The 12534-nt window shown below is 43.7% G+C and overlaps 1 protein-coding gene across 1 annotated transcript; it reads left to right on the top strand.

Annotated features, from left to right (window-relative positions):
• Nucleotides 1-1349: 1349 nt before the first annotated feature.
• LOC118699354 (ketosamine-3-kinase-like) lies at nt 1350-12287 on the top strand. Its single transcript, XM_036403327.1, has 6 exons — nt 1350-1493; nt 4737-4888; nt 6239-6330; nt 6806-6888; nt 7293-7415; nt 8101-12287. The coding sequence occupies exons 1-6, from the start codon at nt 1353-1355 to the stop codon at nt 8437-8439; spliced, it is 930 nt and encodes a 309-aa protein (XP_036259220.1). The 5' UTR covers nt 1350-1352; the 3' UTR covers nt 8440-12287.
• Nucleotides 12288-12534: the final 247 nt, after the last annotated feature.

The raw sequence follows: 12534 nt of genomic DNA, 5'->3' as shown, positions 1-12534 counted from the left end.
AGCTGTGCAGATTTTAAGAAAAATATTGTAGGATAACGCTCTCAGGCACATGGGATAGTGGGGATGTCATGTGCAGGGCCACTGGTTGCACTTGATGGTCCTCATGGGTCCCTTCCAACTCAACATATTACGTGATTTTGCCGTTGGTGGAACAATTTTGGAATTGTTTGTCGATTAAGAGAGGAATAAAACTGAACATACGGGAGGATCGGTGTGAAAAACGCCAACCACTTGTTTTTAAAATTTTAAAAGTTTAATAGTTATAAAATGGTTATAAAAATAGTAATACAGTTAGAGTAATAATAATTGGACAAATGGAATTAGGACAATATGAGACGATAGAAACAAAGAATTACGGATGTCCGGGTACCTTTTTCTGGGCAGCATAAACCCGAAAAAGAACACCATTAACAGAGGATTAACCCTTAAAAGCAACAGCCTGTTGCATATTCATACACCTCATACATGATGCATAAATTCCATTCAAACACAGGATTCTGTCCGGTCATTGCCAGCTTCTTCCTCTTAATCCTGATGGCATCGTCCTGGCTGAGCAAGGTGGGAAGAAGTTTGTTTCTTCCGATAATGGAGCAATAAATTCTCTTTTGCTGAAAGATTCAGGTGTCCTGTGGCTGCTATCCCGGTGCGAGTCCTTTCTTTAGAAAAAATGTATCCTACATGGCATAGTTTCTATTTTAACATTTTGTTATTACCTAAAACTAGATTTACCACACTACTTAAAAGAATTAATACAGCATTACTTTCTAACACAACACATATAATATTCATTTTAATATTTATCTGGTTAGTGTCAACTTCTTCCTCTGAATCCTAACAGCGCCTTCAAGGCAGGAAGAACTTCGTTTATTGTGATAAGAGGGCAATAAATTCTTTTTCTCTGTCAGATTTAGGTGTCCTCTGGCTGCTGTCTGGTGCAAGTGCCTCATTCCTTCCTTAAAAAAAATATCCCACTTACATAATTCTTATTTTAACTACAAAAGTTACCTTTTAACTACAAGACTACATTATTAAAATGTTAATATAGCACTACTAATCAATACATCAAAACACATAGAGTGAATATCTGCGCAGAGCCGTGTAATATGCACTTTTCACAACTGGCATACAGGGAACGAGAGAATCTTTAGACGGTAGCGCTCGAGTGCCCCGGGCGCCTCAGCCGGGCGCGTTAACCGCCACAACCGCCCCAGCCGCCTCAGCCGCCCTCTGCCCGCCTCGTCCCTCCCCTTCTCGGCCCGTCCCTTCCCTCTCTGGCCCGCCCGGTTCCGCCCTCTCCCTTCCCTCCGTTGCCCTCCCGGTTCCGCCCCATCCCTTCCCCGGCAGCCGCCGCCATGGAGGACGCGCTGAAGCGAGCGCTCGGCACGGCGCTGCTGCGGCCGACCGGGCACACGGGGAGCGGCTGCATCAGCCAGGGCCGCAGCTACGACACGGACCAGGGCCGGGTGTTCGTGAAGAGCAACTTTCAGTCGGAGGTGTGGCGGGGTAGGGGTCGGGGGGCTGCCGGGGGTGGGCGGGCAGCGTTCCGGGCCTGGGGTGGCAGCGGGAGCGGGGCAGGGCCCGTCCCTGTGCCGGCCCTGCTGAGGCCACACCTCGAGGGCTGGGGCACCTCTGGGCCCTCACGCAGGCAATGGAGGGGCTGCAGCGTGGCCAGGGAAGGGAACGGAGCTGGGAAGGGAATGGAGCCCCAGGAGAGGCTGAGGGAGCTGGGCAGGGGCTTAGCCTGGAGCAAAGGAGGCTCAGGGGGCCCTTGTGGCTCTGCACAGCTCCTGCCAGGAGGGCACAGCCGGGGGGTGTCACCGTGACATTTTCTGAAAAATCCCCTCACCAGGATTTTTTCTCCTGAGAAGCTGAGGAGCTTCAGCCTCTCCATGTTTTGCTGCTCTGGAATGTGATTTGGAGAATTGTTTATCCAGCATGTCAATTGTTTTTAATTAATGGCCAATCACAGCCAACTGTGTAGGACTCTCTGAGTCTATCACGGGTTTTTATTGTTCATTCTTTTCTAGCTTTCTGATGTCTCTCTTTCTTTAGTATAGTTCTAGTATATATTTTTTTAACATAATATAATATCAATATATAATAAATCAGCCTTCTGAGAGGAATCAATTCTCATCTCTCACCTCATCCTGGGGATCCCCACAACACCACAGTGGGGGGGTCGGGCTGTGCTCCAGGGAACAGGGACAGGAGCAGAGGGAACGGCCTCAGGCTGGGCCAGGGCAGGTTTAGATTGGGCATCAGCCTTTGGACACTGCCAGGGATCCAGGGGCAGCCACAGCTTCTCTGGGCACCCTGTGCCAGGGCCTCACCACCCTCACAGTCAGGAATTTCTTCCTAATATCTAACCTAAACCTACTCTCAGCAGGAATTTCTTCCTGGAAAGGGTTGTTAAGCATTGGAAGGGGCTGCCCAGGTAGGTGGTGTAGTTCCAGTTCCTGCAGGTGCCCAAGGAACACCCGGACGTGGCACTTCGTGCTGTGGTGTGGGTGACAAGGTGCAGATGGCTCAAAGGTTGGACTTGATAGTCTGGGAGGTCTTTTCCAGCCTGACTGATTCTGAGGCAGGATGGTGTTGTGATACTGGCATTGCTTGTCCAGGACATGCAGAATTTTGTTAGAGGTATCCCATGACATGCTGTTGTCACCTCCAAGGGTAGCAGTGGTGTAACAGTGTCTGCAAGCGCTGTGACAGGGGCTAAGGCAACCCAAAATTGTGTCTGCTGAGGGGGCGCGTGCCTTCTGTGGTTTTAACTAAAACTTTTAATTCCCTGCGCACAAGAAAAAGTGATACTTTTCCATAATTGTTCAAGCTTTTCTGCTTTGTCCTTTCAATACCTGGAATGTGCTGTCGAAGGTGGATTGCCTGCATTTGGCAGAGATAAATGCAATAAATACAACTTATTTCTTCAGCATCCTTTGCAGAAGCAGAGATCGGGTGGAATTTACTTTAAAGATACTCTGTATTTGTGTTTGTCACGTAAATAGCTTCAGTGGCAGAACAGGAGTCAAAACTCGCATTTGCCCTTCACAGCAAGCAAGTGTGCTTGAAAGTTGCAAATGTGTGTGCAACTGTATCTATTCCAAATTTCTCAACAATTTCTGATCAAGCTGGGGAGCTGAGTGGGGGTGGCGACGTGGGATAATGCAGGAAGGGTATCCTGCTTCACAGAGGAGAGTTTGAATTGGTGTAGCCCTTCCTTAGGTCTGTACACCGTTCTGTATTTAGCTGTACAATCCAACGAGCTGCAGGATCAGGCTTTGGTGGGGGGGAAAAAAGGAGATCTGGATGGATTTTCTATTCAGCAATTTCATTTTGTCTGCTGCTTGCTGTGTGTGGATCCTGAGCGCCGATTAAAGCAAACTTTGTGGAAAAGTTTGTGTGCACTGTGCTGTGTGAGCAGCAGCTGCTGTGCATCAGCAGTTGATGGCCCAGCGTGGTGCTTTAGACAGAGACACAGCATTCCCTGATTTCCTGTGGGTGCTCTTGGAGCAAAAGGACAGCCAGAGGTGGCTCCCAGAGACGGTCACACGCATGGAGCACCACGAGGAAAGGCTGGGAGAGCTGGGATTGCTCAGCCTCCAGAAGAGAGGGATCTGTGGAGACACAGTTGCACCTTCCAGTGCCAGAGGGTAGCCCACAGGAAAGATGGGGAGAGACTTTTTACAGGGACCTGGAGTGACAGGGAAAGGGGGAATGGCCTCAAATTGACAGAGAGTAGGATTAGGTCAGATATTAGGAAGAAATTCCTGACTGAGGGTGCTGAGGCACTGGCACAGGGTGCCCAGAGAAGCTGTGGCTGCCTCTGGATCCCTGGAAGTGTCCAAGGCCAGGCTGGACAGGGGTTGGGGATAGTGGAAGGTGTCCCTGCCCATGGCAGGGATGGGGCAAGATAATGTTTATGGATGTCTTGAGGTCCTTTCCAGCACAAATCATTCTGTGATTGCCCCTTAACTGATGTCTACTGCAAATTGTCCTGTGACTGTGTTGCATGGAACACTACTAAAGGGCTTGCATTCTCTATTTCATTCATTCTACTTCCCTGCTTTTGCTTTTGCCAGATATGTTAAATTTCCCACCTGCTCTTTCTACCTGCCTGATTCTTGTAGAGAAACGTTTCTTCCTGTGATGAGTGTCCCTGGTCTCAGAGGAGGAACTCAGGAGAGTAGATTTTCCTTGCTGTGGGTAGCAGGTGCTAGAAAGAGGTCCAAAATTCAGAATGTCTTCCAGGCAAATGCAGTTTGGTGGTGGCTTGGGCTGTGCAAGTGTGATAAGGGGCATTTGGCTGCTACAGCTGATGGCCACCCACGCCCTTCCCCTATGAGGTAAAAGAAAACACCATGGAAAACCATTCTGGTGAAAGCTCTGATGAGGCACAGCTGAAGGAGCTCATACTTTATTATCTCTAAGCAGTTTGCATTCCTTCAGTTGCAAACAGACTTTCTAAATTGTACAGAATTCTAGAACCAAATTTTTACTTACTTGTTTTATGAAGTGAAACCATTTTCACTCACTTGTTTCATGAAGTGAAAGCACTGTATTTGTAAAGCTACTGTCAAGTCTGATGGGGTGGTCCTGTCTGTATCTTGTGTGTGAATAAACATTTCCTCCAACCTTTCTATGTAAGTTTTACAAAATCGTTTGATGTTGTGGAAGTGCTTTGTTTGCCTGTGACTGATGCTTGTAGACACTAATGCTTTTCCCTTAATATCTGGCAGGCCAGAAGAATGTTTGAGGGAGAAATGGCAAGCCTGGAAGCCATCCTGAAAACAAAGACAATAAAAGTGCCTAAACCCATGAAAGTCATTGACCTCTCTGGGGGCATTACTGTGTTTGTGATGGAGCATTTGGACATGCGGAGCTTGAACAGGTGAAACAGTGTTGTCTTTGCCTCCTTCAACCAGAAATTTTGGCTCTTAGGAAATTTAATCACTTGTGTTCATAGGGGAAACTTGTTCAGTTTTTTTCTAAAGCGAGTCAAGAACAGTATGGGAAATCACACAGCAGAGAGTTGCATGAAATAGTTGATAATGGCTCACCTAGCAAATAGATCATACGTCCCAAACTGAGTCTCGGTTTTGGTTAGTTTTGGGTTTGTTTGCTTAGGTGATTAGTGGTTTTTACAGTAAGGTTTCTTTTCACAGAGAGGAAAATGAGCAGCCTCATCACCTGTTTTGTGTACTTGCCCTCTATATAAGAGCCACTACTTTATTGCTTGGCATGATTGTGCAGAGGCACTTCCCCAGATCAATTAATCTTGATTTCAGTATTTTCAGCTCTTTACCTTCATTTTGATAGTTACAAACTTTTGACCCTTCTCTGTGACGAGCACTTAACACGATGAATTCATCTATCTGATTCCATTAGGGAGGTGATCATGACCAGTTTCTCACCTCTCCCTCAGAACTTGTGCTGCCAGTTTAAAGTCTTGTCCCTCATCCTGCTTGTTGGCAGAGTTTCTAATTCATGAAGACCTTCAGCGAGTCCCAAGAGAAAGGGCAGAGATGATGCTGTTTTGGGGTCAAAAATGGTGCCTTTGGCCTGCAGATCTCCTGTGTTAACAGGAACACATTGAAGAAAAAACTGTGCCTTAAACGACAGTGACTGGAGAACAGAGGAAGTTGAAGAAGGTCAAAGGCATAAAAGGAAAATAATTTTGTTAACATGGGAGGCAACTCGTTGTAATATCTGTTTGTAATTACTACAAGACTTTCTGAACCATATAGAGGATGAGGTTTTATTAAAAATAGACAATAAACTAGGCCCCTGTGACTCTCATCATTTAGGCATGTTAGAGAAAAGCAGCTGGGAGCAGCAATAGAAAGAAAAGGATCAGCCTTTTGGTTCTGTTTCCCAAACACAGTTTACCAGAGTTAGGAAAAAAAAATCACAACATGTGCATTCTTTCTTACACGTCTTACTGAGAGTCCTTACAGAAGTGATGTCACACAGAAATCAGAATTGGTATTTCTCATTGTTAGTGAATTTATGCTTTTCACTTTCATTAGTGGTGTCACAAACAGCCAAGTACATTTTGTGTTAATATGCAGTCTTTGTAGGAAGACAAGGTGTTTATAACTGAAATACACTGAAAAGAATGTTTTGTTAGAGGTGTAGAACTGCTTTTGCTTACTTGATCTGTTCAAGTGACTCGTGGAATATCAAGCCCTGGTTCTATTCATGTGTCAGTGGTACTCATGTTACCTTTTTTGTTTCTTAGACACTCAGCACTGTTTGGAAGTCAGCTGGCTGATCTTCACCTTACTAACCTGAAACTTGGAGAGAAGCTGAAGAAAGAAGGAAGCATAGTTGGTACAGTACACAGCTGTTTGCATATTTAACCAAGTTGATAATAATCTACAAAGCAGTTAAAATACTGCTTTTGCAGTATTTAAAATAAAACTTTTGCTACTTCAGGACAAGTTCATCTTCCCCTGAAGATAGCGTGAGACTAGGTTTGGATGAACCAGACACAGGCAGGGATTCTTTTTGCTTTTGTTTGCTCCTTTTGCTTTTGTTTGGGTCTGTGTAAGCAAAACACATACTCAGTTTTGGCCATAAAGAACCTCAAAATAGAATTTTGAAGAGCAGAATATGCCTGGTTAACATCAAACTTTAAATTTAAAAAACAACCACATTGTAATCTTGAAAAAAACATTAAAGTGCAATTCTTTTTTATTCTCAGTAGAAGCAGCATTTTACTCTTGTGTAGTTTTAAAGGTTCATTTGTGTCGTGGATGCTCAGTATTATGTCACTGTTGCTGAGTTTTTGTCTTTGGTTTGAAAGGTAAAGGTGAAGGGCAATCAGAACTCCAGTTTGTGGATCAGTTTGGCTTTCATACAGTTACCTGCTGTGGTTATCTTCCACAGGTAGGTTGTACTTTCTCAGAGTGATAGAATTTTAAATTTATCTTGTTTTCCCTTCAGTGATATAGGAGGTCAAAGGTAGCATAATGGGAATAAATGAATTTTTGTGGAGCCATGAAAATAAAAAACTCTGGTTCTGCCTGCTAAGGCAGGTTGTGTTTTGGACAGCACTTAAAAGTGCTTTGGACACTGATGGCTCTTCAATTTCCTGCACTTTAATCACTGAGAGAAAATTATTCCCCTAATTTAATGTTTTAAGATAACATTTGATTAAACGATGGTAGCATTTACTGTCCTGAATGGTGCCAGCACAAAAACTGTGCGATCCTCAAAAGCGTTATTTGAAAAAGAAGCCAATGTGCCTTTTGTGTGGTGTGGAACTGACATCTGCAGTGCTGTTCCTTCAGGTGAACGACTGGCAGAGTGACTGGGTGACCTTCTTTGCTAGACAGAGGATCCAGCCCCAGATGGACATGATTGAAAAGAAATCAGGTGACAAAGAAGCAAGAGAACTTTGGTCACAGCTCCAGGTAGGAGCAATTCCCTCAGTTCTCGTTACTGGGAGAGTACTCAAATTTTATTTTCTTAAACCAAAGTTTCTGTTTGTTGGTTTGCACCAGGTTCTGTTGGTAAGAGACTCCAGATTTTAGGGATTAAAATGCCCTTCTTCTAAGTTACAATGGCATTTGCCACATCTCCCTATGCTAACATTCCAGAGTGAATTCCAAAGTGCCAGATAGCACTTTGCCTGGCTGTTTGGGAAATGCTGGATGGAGTTCATATTCTCATTCCCTGTAACTTGCTCATGATTAGAAATGTACATAAGCAGCTCTGTCCTGCATGCTGTCTGTTCATTCACTGTTGGCACCTGATTGAGTGACTGCACTATTGGCTCTTTGGCTCCTACATTTTGGAAATTTTTTGAGACATCCTTCAGCTTTTTAATGATGAAGTGTTGGTGGCTGTTGTGACTAACCCTGGTCAATATCTGAGTTTCAAGACTTTTATTTTCTTGCTAAAAAAGATTTAGGTGACCATTCTGCTGCTGCCTTTTATGAACAGTAAGAGTCCTCTGGATGTACTCAGCATTTCTGCTGACCAGGTCCTGTGTGTTTTAAATGATGGGTTTTAGGACATGTCAAGTATGCAGATAAACCCCTACATTTGAAGGGAATGATTGTGTAATTTACACATCTTTCTTTTCTCCCCCTGCAGCTGAAGATACCCAGTTTTTTCAGTGGTGTGGAAATCGTTCCTGCTCTCCTGCATGGGGATCTCTGGGGAGGAAATGTTTCTGAGGATGAATCTGGTCCGATTATCTTTGATCCAGCCTCTTTCTACGGCCATTCAGAGTACGAGCTTGCAATAGCTGGGATGTTTGGTGGCTTTGGCAGCTCTTTTTATTCTGCTTATCACAGTAAAATCCCCAGAGCTCCAGGGTTTGAGAGGCGCCTGAAGCTTTACCAGCTGTTCCACTACATGAACCACTGGAACCATTTTGGGACAGGCTACAGAGGGTCTTCATTAAACATTATGAGAAACCTTGTAAAGTAAATTGCTGCTTAAGCCAAATATTTCCTGTGTTGTTTGGAGAGCCCCATACTTGGTGGTGCAGCTGCAGGAGTAGTGATGTTAAAAACAACCTGTGAGACCCTTGACCTTCTTAAAGACCTAGAAGCAGTGTCTCCTGCTGAATACCAAGTGTAAAATAGTCATCCCTTTTTAGGATAGCTGGGGATAACTCCACAAGGGAAAAAACTAAGGAAGGAGTGAATTTGCACAGTGAATTAAAGTCTCAATGTCCCAAAAGCATGTGAGACTGTGCAGGGTAATACAATTTTAGATGCCTAAAAGAAGTTGCTCACTGCATTTTGCTGTGTCTTCCTCCCTCTTTGAGCTCTTCATGTCCAGTTGTGTGCATGAGAGCAACGTCAACAACAGAGCTTGAAAGTCCAGGAGGTTTTTGTAACAGGAGCTGTGAGAAGGGATTTGGACTTGCTGTTAATTTTCACAGAATCAGAGTGGGTGAGGCTCGGGGGGGGATCACAGAATGTCATCTAGTCCAACCTCCCTCCTGAGCAGATTACTTAGGATTGGGTCCAGAGGCTTTTAAAGACCTCCAGGGTTCTGCTGATTGATTCCATTGGATGCAGACTGGATGCAGTGGGTGCCTCTTGGAGTGGTTGTAGGCTGTTCTGTGCTTCAATATCCACAGCAATTCTGCTTCCACCAGAACTAGTTCTCTTGCCTTTTTGGACTATGCTTTTGTCCAGTAGTGGGCATTCTGAGAGAACTTTCCAGGTAAGACGCTTTCCACGTGCACACCTTGTGGAGGTGTGTTCTCTAATGAAATAAAACCTGCACATGCTTCACATACATGACTAAAGTCAGTCAAAGTCCACCTGATAATGAAACCATGTTAGCTGGCACTTTGTGCTTTCCACACCCAAAAAGAAAACTATGAAAATATAACTTAAAAGGGGAAGGAGGTCAGGGGAGACTCCTGGGATGGCTCACAAGCTGTAACCCTCTGCTTCTCCACAGGAATGCCTATCAGTTATTTTTATTCCAAGGGGATACTACTGCTTCTGCTTTCTGATAACCAGTGTGTTTATCCACAATAGTTTATCAACCTTATTCTGGCACAAGGATCAGTAAACCACAGCGTTAGTGTCACTGGGACCACAGATGTGCCCAGTGCAAGGCTGCACTGTTTGTACACCTGTGCTCAAGAGAGTTCCAATGCAGACTTGGACTGCTGCACTGTTCACTCTAAAATACTCTGTGTAAAGGCCTCAGACACGCCAGGAGGGGGAAGGTGTAGACACCTCTGGGCTCAGTACTTGTCTGGATAACCTGGAAATGAAGGGAATCTTCCTTTCCTAAACTCTGAGCTGGCAGTCCCCACTAAGTGCAGGCTGTGGCTGTTGTGGTGGCAGCCACGAAAGTGAAGGAAGGTGACGTGTAGCTCCCAGAGCAGCACTTCACCCTGTCAGAAGCCCTTGGTGATAGTTGTAGAGTGTGGCTGTAACACTGAATTTGTGCTCTTTTGATGCAGGCTGGTAGTGGTGCTGCTCTGCAAGCCTGCCAGGTAGGTGAGAGAGATGCATGATTCTAAGGTGCACTTTGAGTGTTGGGGAATGGCTTGTGTTGACTGAAACTGCTTTGCACGGATGTTGGCAGATTACTGAGGGTTTTCTAGTTGCTAGTTTGGCAGTTACTTACAAAAATTGGAAACAAGTTTGGAGGAGACTGGTATTTGGTACTACTTTCCTTAATTCTACTGCTTTTCTCACTGGCTGTTTGACTTTTGCTGCAAAAAATCAGCTTGGTAGAATAGGTTTTACTTATACCTTGTTACCTGAATAAAAGGTTTCCCAGTTGATTATTGTTGTCTCTGTTTTCTGAATTAGAACCTTACATTTTGGTTTATTCCTGGGAAATTACTTGCTCTGACCTGTTAAAGATCCTTGATTTGTTGGATAAATTATGATTATCTGAGGTGTTTGTGGGAATGTGCATGGTCATGGATTGGTATGGAGCAGTGTGGTACTGAGGAAAATTTGCATATTCATTACAGAGCAAGTCAGGATGTTAATTTTCCTAAAATGCATTTAACTCTTCAACTCTTCATTTTAGGAGGGGAAAATGAATATGAGAATGGATTTTCTGTCAGTTGTAGTTCTGAGATTAATTTACTGATAAACAGCAACCCTTCAGGGATGACCTTTTCCTAATAGAACTGAATCCAGACACTTTTGTGATTGAAAAAAGTTGTGTTTATGCAAGTGATGCAGGTAGAAACAATTGCATTTAGAGTTTTAATGTAAGGATATTATGCTGAATTTTTCAAAGCTGTTTTCTGCTGTCAGTAAGATCCGAAGAGGTGTAGAGAGGCAGAGAGTGGAATGTGACAGGAATCTCCCCGTACCATGGATCCCTCAGCTCTGAGCCCTTCTCGGGCTGCAGAAACTGCCTGCAGATACAAATGTGCCACCCCAGTGCTGGTTTTCCTCCTGCTTCCAGTCTTCAGTGCTCTTCCAAAATAGACCTGGTGATTAAAAGTGCTGCTGGGCTCTTCCAACAGAAGTCAGAGCAGGTGGGAATTGTCACATTAGAATGTGACAAAAAGCTTTAGAGGGAAAATGTTTTTCTGGCAACTAAGCCACACCACAATCACTACAGCTTTATTATTTTTTATTTGTACATATTCAGTTACTTTTGTTTTTATTTGAGTTTTTGTTTGCTTGAGTTTGTTTTGTTTTTCCTTTAACAAGTAAACAGAAAAATGAATTGGGGTTTCTTTCATTATGCAGATGTAGCTTTTGCTCTATTTCTTGTCATTATTTTCTTGCCAAACCACTTTATTCCTTTCCCCACGTGCTCCACTGCAACCCAGGGTATGATTCTTTCCTTTCAGCAGCTGGAGAACCATCTAACCAAGAATCTTATCTTTACAGAGACGTTAGAAGAACAAATATTACAGGATCTGGGTTACAGTAATGTTTTAAAGGCTCAAAACTTTATACCTGAGAGTGGCAGTGCACTTTGCAAGTACGTCACATGGGTCGATCCCGTTTTTAAATTCAGCATCATTGCAAAAATGGGTTTAGATTTTTTCCTTCTTTTTCTCCTAAGAGAAATCCTCTGCACAAGACAGTAGGACTCATTTACAGTGAAATACTGTTAAAAATTACTGACCTGATGTTCACTGGTACCACTGATACAATGCAAATTACGGTCAACGTTTCTGAGTAGAAACACAAAACAATCTCCCAGCCAAAATCAGAGGAACAAGACAGGTTTATCGGTTTCCAGGAAGACACCTGGTTTGCATTGAGGAGATTTCTCCTTTATTTAAAAGGTAAATTAGCATAATTCTTTCTATAAATTTCCATGCAGTTCTGTACATTAGTTGTGTTCCACAGGGGCTTTAATAAATTGTTCCCAGAAACTGGCTGCATCCAAGCTTGGCTTAATGTTTTGCATGTTTTCTCCTCGTTGTTTGGTGTAAATATTTTCCTCCCCTTTTTGCAGTCATTGCCTCAGACCTTTGCTGCTCAGTCAGTTGTCACTGACTTTATCTTCAGTTTCACCAGCACCTACAAACAATAAATCAAATCAGAACCTTTTAGCACTAAGGACACGCAGGCAGTGATTTTTCAGGACCAAGATGAACATTCATGATGTTCACCTGGACTGCAGAAATGATGAAAAGGGTTTTGTTTCCTTGTAAGAAAATAATAAAAAAGGGAGATTCTCTGCTCTGGACGAGGTCTGCATGGAGTGCTGTGTTTGCCAGTGCTACACCCCTCAGGACTCGGAGCACCTAGAAAGGTGTGGGGTTAACTGTGACACTGTCTTGATAATCTAAGCTCCAATAAACAGAATTTCAAATCCCACTTTCTAGTTCAAGTGTGTTTCCTACAGGGATGACAAAGAACCAGCAGCACTGGGTGCAAAACATTCACCTTCCACAGAAATGTAAAAGCTCATAATATGGTAGAACATTTCAGATCCAGCAGTAATTCTTTGTTTTGTGCCTATTTTTTTTTTTTTTAGCACCTTGGTTTTTCTACAGGTAGGATTACAAAAATATGAGTGATTTTAAACAACTTGAGTGTGTCTAAGACAGATGGGCAGCCATCT

This window comes from Molothrus ater, chromosome Z (genome assembly GCF_012460135.2).
Source record: "Molothrus ater isolate BHLD 08-10-18 breed brown headed cowbird chromosome Z, BPBGC_Mater_1.1, whole genome shotgun sequence".
Classification (NCBI taxonomy): domain Eukaryota; kingdom Metazoa; phylum Chordata; class Aves; order Passeriformes; family Icteridae; genus Molothrus; species Molothrus ater.
This window is presented reverse-complemented; position numbering and strand designations above follow the sequence as displayed.

Coding starts and splice junctions, on each gene's coding strand:
- LOC118699354 (XM_036403327.1), top strand. CDS start 1,353: ATGGAGGACGCGCTGAAGCGAGCGCTCGGCACGGCGCTGCTGCGGCCG. Junction 6,331..6,805: donor GAAAGAAGGAAGCATAGTTG/GTACAGTACACA, acceptor TTGGTTTGAAAG/GTAAAGGTGAAGGGCAATCA. Junction 7,416..8,100: donor AACTTTGGTCACAGCTCCAG/GTAGGAGCAATT, acceptor CTCCCCCTGCAG/CTGAAGATACCCAGTTTTTT.